Source organism: Pleurodeles waltl, chromosome 3_1 (assembly GCF_031143425.1).
Source record: "Pleurodeles waltl isolate 20211129_DDA chromosome 3_1, aPleWal1.hap1.20221129, whole genome shotgun sequence".
In the NCBI taxonomy this organism is placed as follows: domain Eukaryota; kingdom Metazoa; phylum Chordata; class Amphibia; order Caudata; family Salamandridae; genus Pleurodeles; species Pleurodeles waltl.
This window is the reverse complement of record NC_090440.1, coordinates 1,903,038,893-1,903,052,240: the sequence shown is the minus strand read 5'-3', so window position 1 is coordinate 1,903,052,240 and position 13,348 is coordinate 1,903,038,893. Positions and strand designations below refer to the sequence as shown.

The 13,348-nt window shown below is 46.4% G+C and overlaps 1 protein-coding gene across 3 annotated transcripts in view; it reads right to left on the bottom strand.

The window, feature by feature from the left end:
* Nucleotides 1–13,348, bottom strand: part of ALS2 (alsin Rho guanine nucleotide exchange factor ALS2) — an 895,474-nt gene that overhangs the window by 388,937 nt on the left and 493,189 nt on the right. For all 3 annotated transcript variants that reach the window (XM_069226056.1, XM_069226055.1, XM_069226057.1), the window contains one exon: nucleotides 786–852. In XM_069226056.1, coding sequence (XP_069082157.1) covers nucleotides 786–852 — 67 coding nt within the window. The remainder of the gene's footprint in view (nucleotides 1–785; nucleotides 853–13,348) is intronic.

Sequence of the window (13,348 nt, the reverse complement as noted above, 5' to 3'; positions counted from 1 at the left end):
AACAAAAGAAGTGTACACAATGTGCCCTTTTTGAAGTTTATGGGTGCAGAGTTAAACCCTGAAGTATAGATACATTATTTGTAATATACCTCTGCTGTTCTTTTTTCCACCTGTGACTACTGTCAGTAAATACAAGCCACCTCAAGAAGCACTATGTACCATTTCAAAGCTACAGAGAGGGATGCCTATCCTACTCTGTGACACCCCTGCCTATCTTAGTAGCATGGGTAGGGTTTCAGCAGTCTCCCATCATGGCTGAGGAAAGAGTGCAAGAGAGCATCTCGCCCACCAGGGGCAACCATTATGAAAACGTCCTTGGTACTATATATTATTTCTATATCTCACAACTTTCTAATATATCACAGCATATGTAGGACATCTAGTACCAAAGAGACAAGATTTGAGGGAAATAGGTTGACAAAGACAGCTCAGTTTGACAAAGAGGGTTGCTTACCCTCACGCTAATCATTTATGAAGAAAAAACAAACAAAATAACCAAATCCATTTTGCCAACTGTTAAGGTGTATTTTTATAAGCATGGACCATCTTGTTTATCCAAGCATAAAAAACGAGACATAAATTACAGCTACTTTTTATCATTATGACTGCAGCACAAAATTAATTTTGCTGCCACCTTCGATGAACCCATTTAACAACTTTGATCTACAATATTAATGATTGCACACCGAATCCTGCAGGTGTCACTGAAATATTTGGTCCAAAGTTTCATTACAAATAGATTGAAGCTATCAAAGGTCTGAACAAACAATAACGACTCTTCTTACCTTCTCTTGTGGAGTTGATGCAATTAGGATGAAATGTTCTTCTGGCATTGTAAGCTTTATGCCATTCCTGTCAGGATAAACAGCAAGAATAGCCATCATGAACATCTATTCTCTATCCAATTATATTTCTTTTCATAGAACTAAGTAGCAAACGTTAGCAGGCATGTTTTCCTGCCTAATTGCATTACATTATTATTTATAAAAGTAGGCTCAATAATACTTGCTTCATAACATTAAGCATAGTAGAAATTAAGGTACAAAATGAACATGTCAGAGCTTAATTGCTTCTTTACTGTATTAACGTCTAGGAAACCTGAGTCAGACTGTGTGCCATGTCCCCTAAACACTGCATGCAATATATGTAAATTACCCCTCTAGCAGGCTTTATAGCCCTCAGGCACAAGAAAATATGCCCCTGCTATGTCTTTGTCGATTTTCGGACATAGTAAGTCACCAGGGTAGCCAATTTAAATGCATGTGCTGAACACTGGTCACTATAAGTTTGCCAGCTACATGATAGCTTCTCTGAATATAAGGATGTTTGGTTTATTTCATAATAATAAACCCTCACTGATGCAAGTGAGAGATTTATTAATAGCTGCACCCAGAGGGCACCTTAGAGGTGTCTCCTGAAAACCTAACAGCTACTAGTGTGTTGACTACCTGGTCCTGACCAGTTTAGCCACCTTTGGCATGTTTCTACCCCCCCACCCATCCACAAGGTCAGAGCCATCACTCTCAAGGGCCAGAGCACTGGCAATGAGTGTTAGACCTCATCCAGGCAGGATGGACATTCAATGGCAGGGAGCTTCAAAGGCCTAGCCGCTTTTGTAATGAGACTCAGGTCTCTCTAGGTTGGGGAGATGACCAACCCCTCTGTCTTGACCCCCCTTTTTGTGGCAGAACAGGTGGTAAAATTAGTCAGATTAGGAGGTGCGCCCACTTCATGCCAGTCCCACTCCAAAGGTGGATAAGCTGATGGGAACACAACTTTTTAAATTCCTCCATCTTGTTTGGAAGGAATTAGGCCACTAGGATCAGGGTTATGCCCACTTCCCAGTGGAAGTGGTCATAAGAAGGGTGTAGTCAAGTGGGAGGCAGACATGCACAAAGAGTGTTCTGATAGAGAATGGGGCTTCCTTCTAGGAGATCCTAAGACACTCTCCCACAACAAACGATTTAAGTTTATACTATTATTGATATTGCATCACGCATATCTCACACCGTACAGGCTCAATCTGATGTTTTCTGGGGCCATGGTACATTGCCCCTGATGCCATCTCACAGATGTAGACTTCATGCAAATGATGTGGACATGCCCCAGACTCAAAGTCTACTGGTCGGAGGTAGGGGAAGTGCTTTGCAATTTAACAGGCAACATTAAGTTGGAACACAGCGGAACATTGTATTCTGGGCCTCTTTCCACGATCTCCCAGCTCCAAAGTCACTACACGCTTCATATATTTGGCTCTCCTTTTAGCAAAGGGCCTCATAACTAGACACTGGAAATCATCACTAACTCAATGGCGTGATGAAGTTACACAATGGGGATAGGCTGAAAGCACGACAATACGCTACAAATAGTACATGGGACTTGCAAAAGACTGATTTCAATGCAATAGGATGCCCTGATAGAAGCATTTCGTGTGGTAGATCAGGAGGATGAAGATGAGGCCTACGGGGTCATGTAGTGCCCCTCCCCTCATGAAACAACCAGGCACAGTTTTACTACCTCACTTTTCCACAACCATCTCAATGGTACCCACTATTATCCTGATGTTTGGCGGTACCACAATTGTTCACTGAGTGTTGGATACCCCACAAGAACGAGCACATATACATAGAATACTCAGGTCACATCAACATGGCACACTAGAGTCCTCCATACACACAGCATCACTACTAGACACCACAGCAGATGGCAGCAGAAGGGGGTGGGATTGGGAGAGTTGAGTGTCATAGTTGTTAACATTGCATTTACGATTCCAAAACTGATAAAAGGAAAAATGGATAAACAGAAAAAAAAGGAAGGGTGTAGTCACCCTAAAGGTGGGCAGCCCATTGGCTACCACTTGCCACTCCCTGTAAAGCCCCTAATTGAGTACTGAGGTGGCACCCCTGAACCCATGAACTCACAACCTTCAAAGAAAAAGACACAGGGGATCGCACCTGCAGAAGAAGAAGCAGTTGACTTGGAACCAGCCCCACCAGCCTGTCTGTTGACCTCAACGGACTCTGCCCAAAAAAGATGACTTGTCCTGCAGCTGAGCCTCTAAAAAACCCAGGAGAACTGCCTGCCTTCCACAAAGACTAAGACTCCCATGCTCTGCAACAAATCCTCAAGAAAGGACTCTGCAGCCTCCGGAACAGAAGTGACCACTGCAACCGAAGTCCACAATCCCAGGTGAAGCAAACCAATGGTGCCAGCAAGGTTCCCCAGCTGTCCAGAGTCCGAGTCCACGCGGGTTTCACTTCTCTTGGACTCCCCCAAGTTGCCTGCAGCCTCTGCACGCAGGCCTCCTCTCCCACAGCCTTGTGGTGAGAGAAAACCCGACACCTTCAGCAACCACTGTACGTATTGCCCACGACCCAAGCTGGTGTGGGTCACCAAAGCTAAAGACATCCCCCGGCTCCCCTGAGTTTGAGTCCAAAACATTGTTTGACTCCATATGTTAACACTGAAGAAATCTGAAATTGCACTATGTCAATTTTTTAAACTAAAACTTATTCATGCTTAAATACATACTTACCTTATGATGAAGTTCTTGGGTTTAAAGTATATATAAACAAAAGTATTATTTTTCTTAATTCGTCTTAGATTTATTCTTCAAGTGTGTGTCTCATTTATTGCCCCTGTGAGTACAACAAATGCTTAGCACTATCCTCTGATAAGCCTAAATGCTTTCCCACACTACTCCAAAATAGAGCATTAGTCCTATCTACTTTTGTCTCTGCAAAACCAATTGGGGATCCACTAGAATCTCTGCACGGTGTACTTCTTTTTATTGCACCATATAGAGAGACAGCTTCCTACAAGGCGTCTCTAATCTTGTTTTCTTCCTTGTCTTCATCACTAAAAGGTGCGTCTTCAATTGGAGGATCAGCTAGGAGACAGCCAGTGTTGGCAGGGGTGTTGCAGGTGCATTAAAGAGTGGTGAAGAATGCTCTACATGTGAAGGGGCTGGAGGAAATGGTCTTCGTTTGGGGGTGCATGGAAAAAAAGCTGCAGCCCCTCGTTGGGGGAATCTGCGGTAATAGTCTTTTACCATGTGTTGCAAGTTATTTATAAGCGATATTGACATCTGAATAGTAAGTTCACGTTGTTCCTCTTTGCCATAAGTGGAACATTGCTCCTGATCGTGACCAGAGTGCTCTCTAAGGTAATGCTACTCATAGTATAGTTGCTCTTCCTCATCTTGGCACTTCACGTACAGCTTTGATGGGCTATAAGCTTTATGGACCTTCCTCCTCAGAATCTTCTACATCATCTAATTGTTAAGCACTGGGAACAGGCAAAACCTTACTGGTGGAAGTGTGAGACGGTACCATGGTCCCCGCTGGTGATTTCCATTTGACTGTTATCAATGGTAATATTATAAATAAATTAAGATTTTGCTGAAGAGATGTGTTCTGATGATGGTGCTGTTCTCAATGAGTCCATCGATAGGAGGCGCTGCGTCAATGGGTGTATTCCGTCGATGGGCCTCTCGTGGATGTCTTTGTCATTGACTTCGTTGTTTGTATTCGTGCTGACAGGGCTGCTGTGGATGAAGCTGACACCGTCTATGAGGCTTTCTGTTTTAGAAGTATTCTTGTTGTTATGACTCATTGACGACAGAGGCGATGATGAGATAATCATAGGTGAGGCCACAGTAGTAAACATCAATGTCGCTGTAGTAGTCATAGTAAAAGCTGCAGTAGACGAAGCGCTTGTTGATGGTGATGGTGATGTTGACAAGAAAATCAATTGTGAAGATGAGGCTGCCAAAAACGATTTTGTTGATGATGTCAATGACTTCAAAGGTTTTTTGTTTTACATGAGATTCTTTGGTGGAAAAAGTGAAGGCCTCAGAATGAACCCTTCCTTAGGAAGCTTTCTCCTTTTTTGAGGCAGTGAGAAAGTAGCCCCTTTCTAGCATGGTTACCCCCCATTTTTGGCCTGTTTGTGAGTCTTTGTCAGTGTGTTTTTACTTTCTCACTGGGATCCTTCTAGCCAGGACCCCAGTGGTCATAGTTTAAAACCTATTTGTCAGTGTGTTTTGCCTGTCTCACTGGGATCCTGCTAGCCAGGACCCCAGTGCTCATAGTTTGTGGCCTATGTGTGTTGTCAGTATGCTTGACTGTGTCACTGAAGTTCTGCTATTCAAAACTCCAGTGCTTATGCTCTCTCTACTTACCAAATTTGTCACTATAAGTTAGTGACTCCATATTCCAATTCTGATTGGCACACTGGACTCCCCCTTATAAGTTCCTGGTATATGATACCTAGGTACTCAGGCCATTGGAGTTCCAGGAGATCCTTATGGGCTGCAGCATTTCCTTTGCGACCCATAAGGAGCTCATACAAATCTTTCTTCAGGACTGCCACAGCAGCCTGAGTGAAATAGTGCACACACTATTTCACAACCATTTTCACTGCACTAAGTAACTTATAAGTCACCTATATGTCTAACCTTCAATTACTGAAGGCTAGGTGCAAGGTTACTATGTGTGATGGCACTCTTGCATTAGCAAAGGTGCCCCCACATTGTCCAGTCCCAAATCCCCGGTCTTGGTGAGTGTGGGGCACCATTATAAATGTACACCTGATCATGAGTGTTCTCCCTGGAACACAGGAGGTGGAACGAAGTGACCCAGACTGCCCAACGGTCCAGCTGTCCGAATTTGGTGGAGGTAAGAGCTTGCCTCCGGGCGCTTTGACAGTACCCCTGTGCACCGTGTCTTCTGCAGCTCCTTGGGCTTCTGTGCACTTCTTCCAAAAGTTCTTCGTGCACATGGTAGCCCAGGTCCGCAGAACTCCATCCTGCGACGCACAGCTCTCTGAGTTGTTCTCCGACGCGTGGGACCCTCCAGTGTAGTGCTGCAACGAATAGACTTTGCATCTTCTTTGTCCCTGTGTTCTGGGACTTCCATGGGTGCTGCCTGGTCTTCTGAGGGCTCTCTGAAGTGCTGCGAGCCCCCTCTGTCTACGCAGTCCGAGTTGAGACCCCCTGTCCCTTCTGGGTCCAGGCAGCTCCTCTTTGATGCAAACTGCGTACTTGCTTGAACCAAGGCTTGTTGGCTGAATCCAGCGTCGCAAACAGCCCGCATACAACAACTCAACGTGGGACATCTCTTGCACCAAGCAGGAACCCGCAGCTATCTTCTCTGGTGCTTTTCTGTAACCAGAGAAACCACTTTTTCACCTTCTTCTAGGTTGGCAGGGGCTCCTGTTCGTCCTGGACTCTTCTTCGACTTCTGGACTTGGTTTCCTCTCTCCACAGGTCTTCGGTCCAGGAATCCATTGTTGGTTGCTTGCAGTCTTGCTTGGTTCTTTCATAATCCTTTATCACGACTTGTGGTGTGTTCCGAGGAAACTTGCTGTACTTTACTGCTGCTTTCCTGGGCTCTGGGGCGGGGTACTTTACTTACCTTTGGTGTTTTCTTACACTCCCAGTGCCCCTCTACACACTACACTTGCCTAGGGGGGAATTCGACATTTGCAATCCACTATTTTGGTAAATGGTTTGTGTTGCCCCTAGGCCCATTGCTGTCTATTGTATTTCCTACTGCTTGCAATATTCTATGACTGTTTACTTACCTGATTTTGGTTACTGGTGTATTTATGGTGTATAATACTTACCTCCAGAAGGAGTATTGCCCACTCTATGGTTACTTCCCTGTGGGGATGTAAACCACCCTGTTTGGAGATTTTTACCTAGAAAACAGTGCAGGTGTATATTCTCAGAGTCTCTATTTGTATCTTTTAAAGTTGGGCAGTGGGATTGTTCCACTGAGCCTACGTCAAGACAGGGTTGCTGTCCTAAGGAAGAGAATTCCAGACAGGGATGCTGTCTCAGTAAGGCCATAGCTGGGCAAAAAGTTTGTCCATATGGCTGAAAGAGAGAACAGGGTTGCAGTTTCTCTTGATTTGGAGCAGGGCAGGGCTGCTGTCCTATAAATTCCACACTAGGACAGGGCTGCTGTCCTAAATGTTCAAAGTTAGTGCACAGCTGCTGCACTAAAGTTTCTCTGGGAGGGCTGCTCCATATTTACTAAAGCAGTGCAATTTTTCACATCTGGTTTAGTGGTTCCACAGAGGGGTACTTTTACCTCTGGGGGTCCAGCTGTGGTAGCTGTGGGCTCCTTTGGTACAGGTCCCAGCCCAGGAGAGGTTTCTCCCACCACGGGAATGGTATCCTTAGTGGTAGGGTGGGGAAGGGGTACTTTGATACCCTTTTTACCTTTTGGTGGAGAGGGATCCTGAGATTGCAGGCCTTTTTCTCTCCTTTGCTTTTGTTTCACCTGAAATGAGAGGAAGCATTCCTCAGGGATACCCAGCATGGATCCTACTACCTAAGAGACAGTCCAGTGGATATCACCACCTGCTTTGGGCCAGTAACTCCACTGCAACTAAGTTGCACTACAGCTAAGGGGAGAGACTGAGTGGAGTTGTTGATGTCAATAACTTGGTACTTCTGTCCAAGGAGGTGTTGTGCAGGTAACACCAAGTTTTCAGTCACCAAAGTGATACTGGCACCTGTGTCCTCGTAGGCCTGGGGCTCAACACCATTTATTAAAAGTGACTGCTTGTACTTCCCCTTTTTAAGGGGACAATCAGCCAAGGTGGCAAGGCCAATGCCACCAGGTGTGACAGAAACTGTCTAGGTAGTGTCTACCCCAGTTTCTGTGATGGACCCAAAAGTGAACCCAGCTGCACCCTTTGTTTGACTATTGCCAGTAGTCAGGCCACTATTACCATTACTACTAGGGCTACTAGAGTTTGATGTATTTGTGGTGGTAGGCTCAGGGGCTTTACCTGGACATGACTTATCCCCTGGCCTATGGCCTTTACCTCTGCACACATAGCAACAGGGCTTTTATTGTATGCAGAGTGAGAAGAAGAGGTTGATGATTTATCCCCACCTGCAGAGGAGTGTTGTGGACCTGAAAAGGATCTTTGTGCTTACTTTTATCCCCATGCTTATCCTGAGACTTTTCACCATCTTTCTTATTTTCTTTGTCACCCCCTGTATGAGCTTTTCTGCTCACCCTTGTTCTGACCCATTTGTCTGCCTTCTTTAACAATTCTTGGGGAGAGGTCAGATCTGAAACCGCAAGATACTAGTGTAACAAGTCAGACTCACAACTATTCAATATTTGCTCTCTCAAAATCAGATTATACAGGCCCTGGTAATCAGACACTTTACTGCCACATAACCAACCCTTTAAAGCCTTCACAGAACAGTCCACAAAGTCATCCCAATCTTGTGAACATTCTTTCTTGGTTTCCCTAAACGTGATTCTATATTGCTCTGTGGTTAGGCCAAAACCATCAATGAGTGCACTCTTTAAAATGTTGTAGCTGTCTGCATCCTCCTCCCTAACAGTGAGGAGTCTGTCCCTCCCTTTGTCAGAGAAGGACAACCAAAGTATAGCAGCCCACTGCTTTTGCGGGACCCTTTGAACTTTACAGGCCCTCTCAAGTGCAGCAAACCACTTTTGAATATCATCCTCCACCTTGTATGGGGGAACAATTTTGTGTATGTTTTGGAGGTAATGTTGTCTTCCTTGCCCTCATTAGTCCTGAAACTTTCAATGCTGCTGCCACCATGGGGAACTAACCCCAACCCCTGCCTTTCTCTCTCTACATCTAAGGCAACCCTATCTGGAGCCAGCTGTTGTTGTTTCAGCCTCAGTCTGGCCTCCTCCAATCTCAGCTTTCTGAGTTTGCTCTCTAGGGAGTTATTCTCAGGATTGGATATGTGAGACCCTTCAGAGACTGAGGTGATGTGAGAATAAGCAGAAGTAGATCTCTACCTAACTGGTGTAACCCTAGTGACCTGGCCTCTAGCTGTGAAGGGTGCCCTGCTTGTGTGAGACCCCCTCTCCCTACCAGCTACACTATGTGGTTTGTTAAGTGTTAGAAATGGGGTCTTTGGTTGGCAGTCAGGTTACCCCCTGTCCAAGCAAGGACCCTCACTCTAGTCAGGGTAAGTCACACACAATCCAAATGATCCTGTGCCCACCCTCTGGTAGCTTGGCACCGAGCAGTCAGGCTTAACTTAGAAGGCAATGTGTAAAGTATTTTGCAATAAATCATACATTAACACTATATAGCACCACAAAAATACACCACACAGTGTTTAGAAAAAAATATAATATTTATCTGGATATTTGCAGGTCAGAAACGATAAAAGATGCAATAAGAAATTGTAGAGATATCACTGAAATGTGATATGAAGTGTCTTAAGTCTTTAAAAAGCAAACAAAGGCGGTCATTCTGACCGCGGCGGTCGCCGCCCGCCAAGCGGTTCCCGCCGAAAGACCGCACCGCGGTCAAAAGACCGCGGCGGCCATTCCGGCTTTCCCGCTGGGCCGGCGGGCGACCGCCAGAAGACCGCTGGCCGGCCCAGCGGGACAGCCCCTTCAACAATGAAGCCGGCTCGGAATGGAGCCGGCGGAGTTGAAGGGGTGCGACGGGTGCAGTGGCACCCGTCGCGATTTTCACTGTCTGCTAAGCAGACAGTGAAAATCTTTGTGGGGCCCTGATAGGGGGCCCCTGCACTGCCCATGCCAGTGGCATGGGCAGTGCAGGGGCCCCCAGGGGCCCCACGGCACCCGTTCCCGCCATCCTGGTTCCGGCGGTGGACACCACCAGAAACAGGCTGGCGGTAAGGGGGTCGGAATCCCCATGGCGGTGCTGCAAGCTGCGCCGCCATGGCGGGTTCCCTGGGCCAGCGGGAAACCGCCGGCTCCCCTTTTCCGACCGCGGCTTTACCGCCGCGGTCAGAATCGCCCAGGAAGCACTGCCAGCCTGTTGGCGGCACTTCCGCCGCACTCCGCCATGGCGGTCATGGACCGCCAAGGTCAGAATGACCCCCAAAGTCTCTTTCACGCACAAAGTACCTGGTTTGCAGTGAAAAATCTCCGCAGAGGGCCGCAGAGGAGGAGATGCGTGGAAAATGGTGTGTGCATCGGTTTCACCCCTTCACACACGTACTTGTGTCGTTATTTTTCACGCGAAGACGTTGCTTCGATTTCCGGCGCGCGGACAGTCTTCTCTGTGGGTCGCGGGGTTTTCAGACACCCCGGGGTCTGTGCGTGGAATCCTGGGTTTGTTGTCCGGCTGCGCGTCGTTCCGGTGGGCTGTGCGTGGAATTTTCTCCCTCACGGCAGGCGCCGTGTCGATTTCCTCTCTGGAAGTCGGGCGGTGTTGTCCAGGCGGGCCATGCGTCAAAGTTTCGGTCGCACCGCAGGCGCCGCGTCGATCTTTTCCTGGCGAAGTCGAGCTGCGTCGTCCCGGGTCGGTGTGCGGTAAATGTTTCACCACAGAGAAGGCTGTGCGTCTAATTTTTCGCCGTACAAGGAGTCCACTTGAAAGAAAGAAGTCTTTTTGGTCCTGAGACTTCAGGGAACAGGAGGAAAGCTCTATCCATGCCCTTGGAGAGCACTTCTGCAGCAAGGCAAGAGTTCAGCAAGGCAGCAGGGCAACAGCAAGGTAGCAGTCCTCTGTAGAAAGCAGTCAGGTGAGTCCTTTGGGCAGCCAGGCAGTTCTTCTTGGCAGGATGCAGGTTCTGGTTCAGGTTTCTTCTCCAGCAAGTGTCTGAGGTGGTAGGGCAGAGGCCCTGTTTCATACCCAAATGTGTCTTTGAAGTGGGGGAGACTTCAAAGAGTGGCTTAGAAGTGCACCAGGTCCCCTTTCAGTTCAATCCTGTCTACCAGAGTCCCAGTAGGGGGTGTGGCAGTCCTTTGTGTGAGAGTAGGCCCTCCACCTTCCCAGCCCAGGAAGACCCATTCAAAATGCAGAGGTATGCAAGTGAGGCTGAGTACCCTGTGTTTGCGGTGTGTCTGAGTGAATGCACAAGGAGCTGTCAACCAAACCCAGCCAGACGTGGATTGTAAGGCAGAGAAAGATTTAAGTGCACAGAAATGCTCTCTTTCTAAAAGTGGCATTTCTAGAATAGTAATATTAAATCCAACTTCACCAGTCAGCAGGATTTTGTATTACCATCCTGGCCATACTAAATATGACCTTCCTACTCCTTTCAGATCAGCAGCTACCACTTCAATAATGTATGAGGGCAGCCCCAATGTTAGCCTATGAAGGGAGCAGGCCTCACAGTAGTGTAAAAACGAATTCAGAAGTTTTACACTACCAGGACATGTAAACTACACAGGTACATGTCCTGCTTTTCACCCACACAGCACCTTGCCCTAGGGGTTACCTAGGGCACCCATTAGAGGTGACTTATATGTAGAGAAAGGGGAGGTTTAGGCTTGGCAAGTATTTTTAAATGCCAAGTCGAGGTGACAGTGAAACTGCACACCCAGGCCTTGCAATGGCAGGCCTGAGACAAGGTAAAGGGGCTACTTAAGTGGGTGGCACAACCAGAGCTGCAGGCCCACTAGTAGCATTTAATCTACAGGCCCTAGGCACATATAGTGCACATTACTAGGGACTTATAAGTAAATTAAATAGTCCAATTGGGTATGATCCAAGGTTACCATGTTTAAAGGGAGAGAGCAAATGCACTTTAGCACTGGTTAGCAGTGGTAAAGTGTGCAGAGTCCAAAAGCCAGCAAAACAGTGTCCAAAAAGTGGAGGGAGGCAAGCAAAAAGTTAGGGGTGATAACCCTAAGGCTGTCAGGTCTAACATTAAGGGAAACATCTGTGGAAGGACCCTCCCCTGAATCTACATGGTCAGAATCCCCCTCTACCTCCTCTTCTGGGTGTACATGACCTTTGGGATGCTCCTGGTCATTTTGTAAGAAGAGATTCAAGAGGAAATCCTTGTTAGGGTTCTTCCAAATCCCTAGTCTTCTTTCTAAACAGAGACCCCTCAGACTTTTGAAATTAAGGTTTTCATAAGTGGTCTGGACAACCCTGGGGGTAGCCTCTACAGAAGATATAGAGATAGAAAAAATTAGAGAGAAGAGTAAGACGTTAGCTAACTATTTCACCTACATTTTTAGAGGAAAAGAAAAACTTTTCAGAACTTTGTAAAACTTTTAGAAAGTTTGAAAGAACGTTTTGAAAGTGAAAACATGACTGCTAGGTACAATTGTATATAGCTTTAAGTATTGGAGTACACTCTTATTGTGAAAAGCACAAGTAACAAAGTGGTAAGACAATTGCAAGTACTTATCCCACTGCTGCACCACCAATGTAGGAGGCTGGCCTGGTTTGTAGTGAGGACCTAAGGTACTTATACCAGGTCCAGTTATCCCTTATTAGTGAAATGTAGGCAGTGTTCTAGCAGCTTAAGCTGTCTAGGGGTAGCTGTAGCAGAACAGCCACGGCTGTACTAGGAGATATGCAAAGCTCCTGCAATACCACTATAGTTACACAGTACTTATAACAATAAAAGTCAATACTCAGTGTTACCAAAAATAAAGGTACTTTATTTTAGTGACACAACGCCAAAAATATCTTATAACCACTCTATTGCAGATCTACTCTCCATTTATCACCACTTAGACAATAAAGTCTCAACTAGCCAAGGTTAACCTTTTTGTCCTTCGTTTGGGGGGGAGGAGGGGGTTATGTGAGAAAGTAGACTCTTTCTAGCATGGTTACCCCCCCCATTTTTTGCCTGTTTGTGAGTGTTTGTCAGTGTGTTTTTACTGTCTCACTGGGATCCTGCTAGCCAGGACCCAAGTGCTCTTAGTTTAAAACCTATTTGTCAGTGTTTTTTGCCTGTCTCACTGGGATCCTGCTAGCCAGGACCCCAGTGCTCATAGTTTGTGGCCTATATGTGTTGTCAGTATGCTTGACTGTGTCACTGAAGTTCTGCTAATCAGAACTCCAGGGCTTATGCTCTCTCCACTTACCAAATTTGTCACTATAGTTTAGTGATTACATATTCTGATTCTGATTGGCACACTGGACTCCTCCTTTTAAGTCCCTCGTATATGGTACCAAGGTACCCAGGGCATTGGGTTTCTAGGAGATCCTTATGGGCTGCAGCATTTCTTTTGCCACCCATAAGGAGCTCATACAAACCTTTCTTCAGTACGGCCACTGAAGCTTGAGTGAAACAGTGCACACAGCCATTTTTCACTGCACTAAGTAACTTATACATCACCTATATGTCTAACCTTCATTTACTGAAGGCTAGGTGAAAAGTTACTGTGTGGGAGGCTAGGTGCAAAGTTACTGTGTGTGAGGGCACCCTTGCACTTGCAAAGGTGCCCCCACGTTGTCCAGGCCCAAATCCCCAGACTTCGAGACTATGGGGACACCATTATAAGCGTGCACTACATATAAGTCAATACATATATGTAGCTTCACAATGGTAACTCCGAATATGGCCATGTGAGGTGTCTAAGAACATGGAATTGATCCCTCAATCTAAATGTGG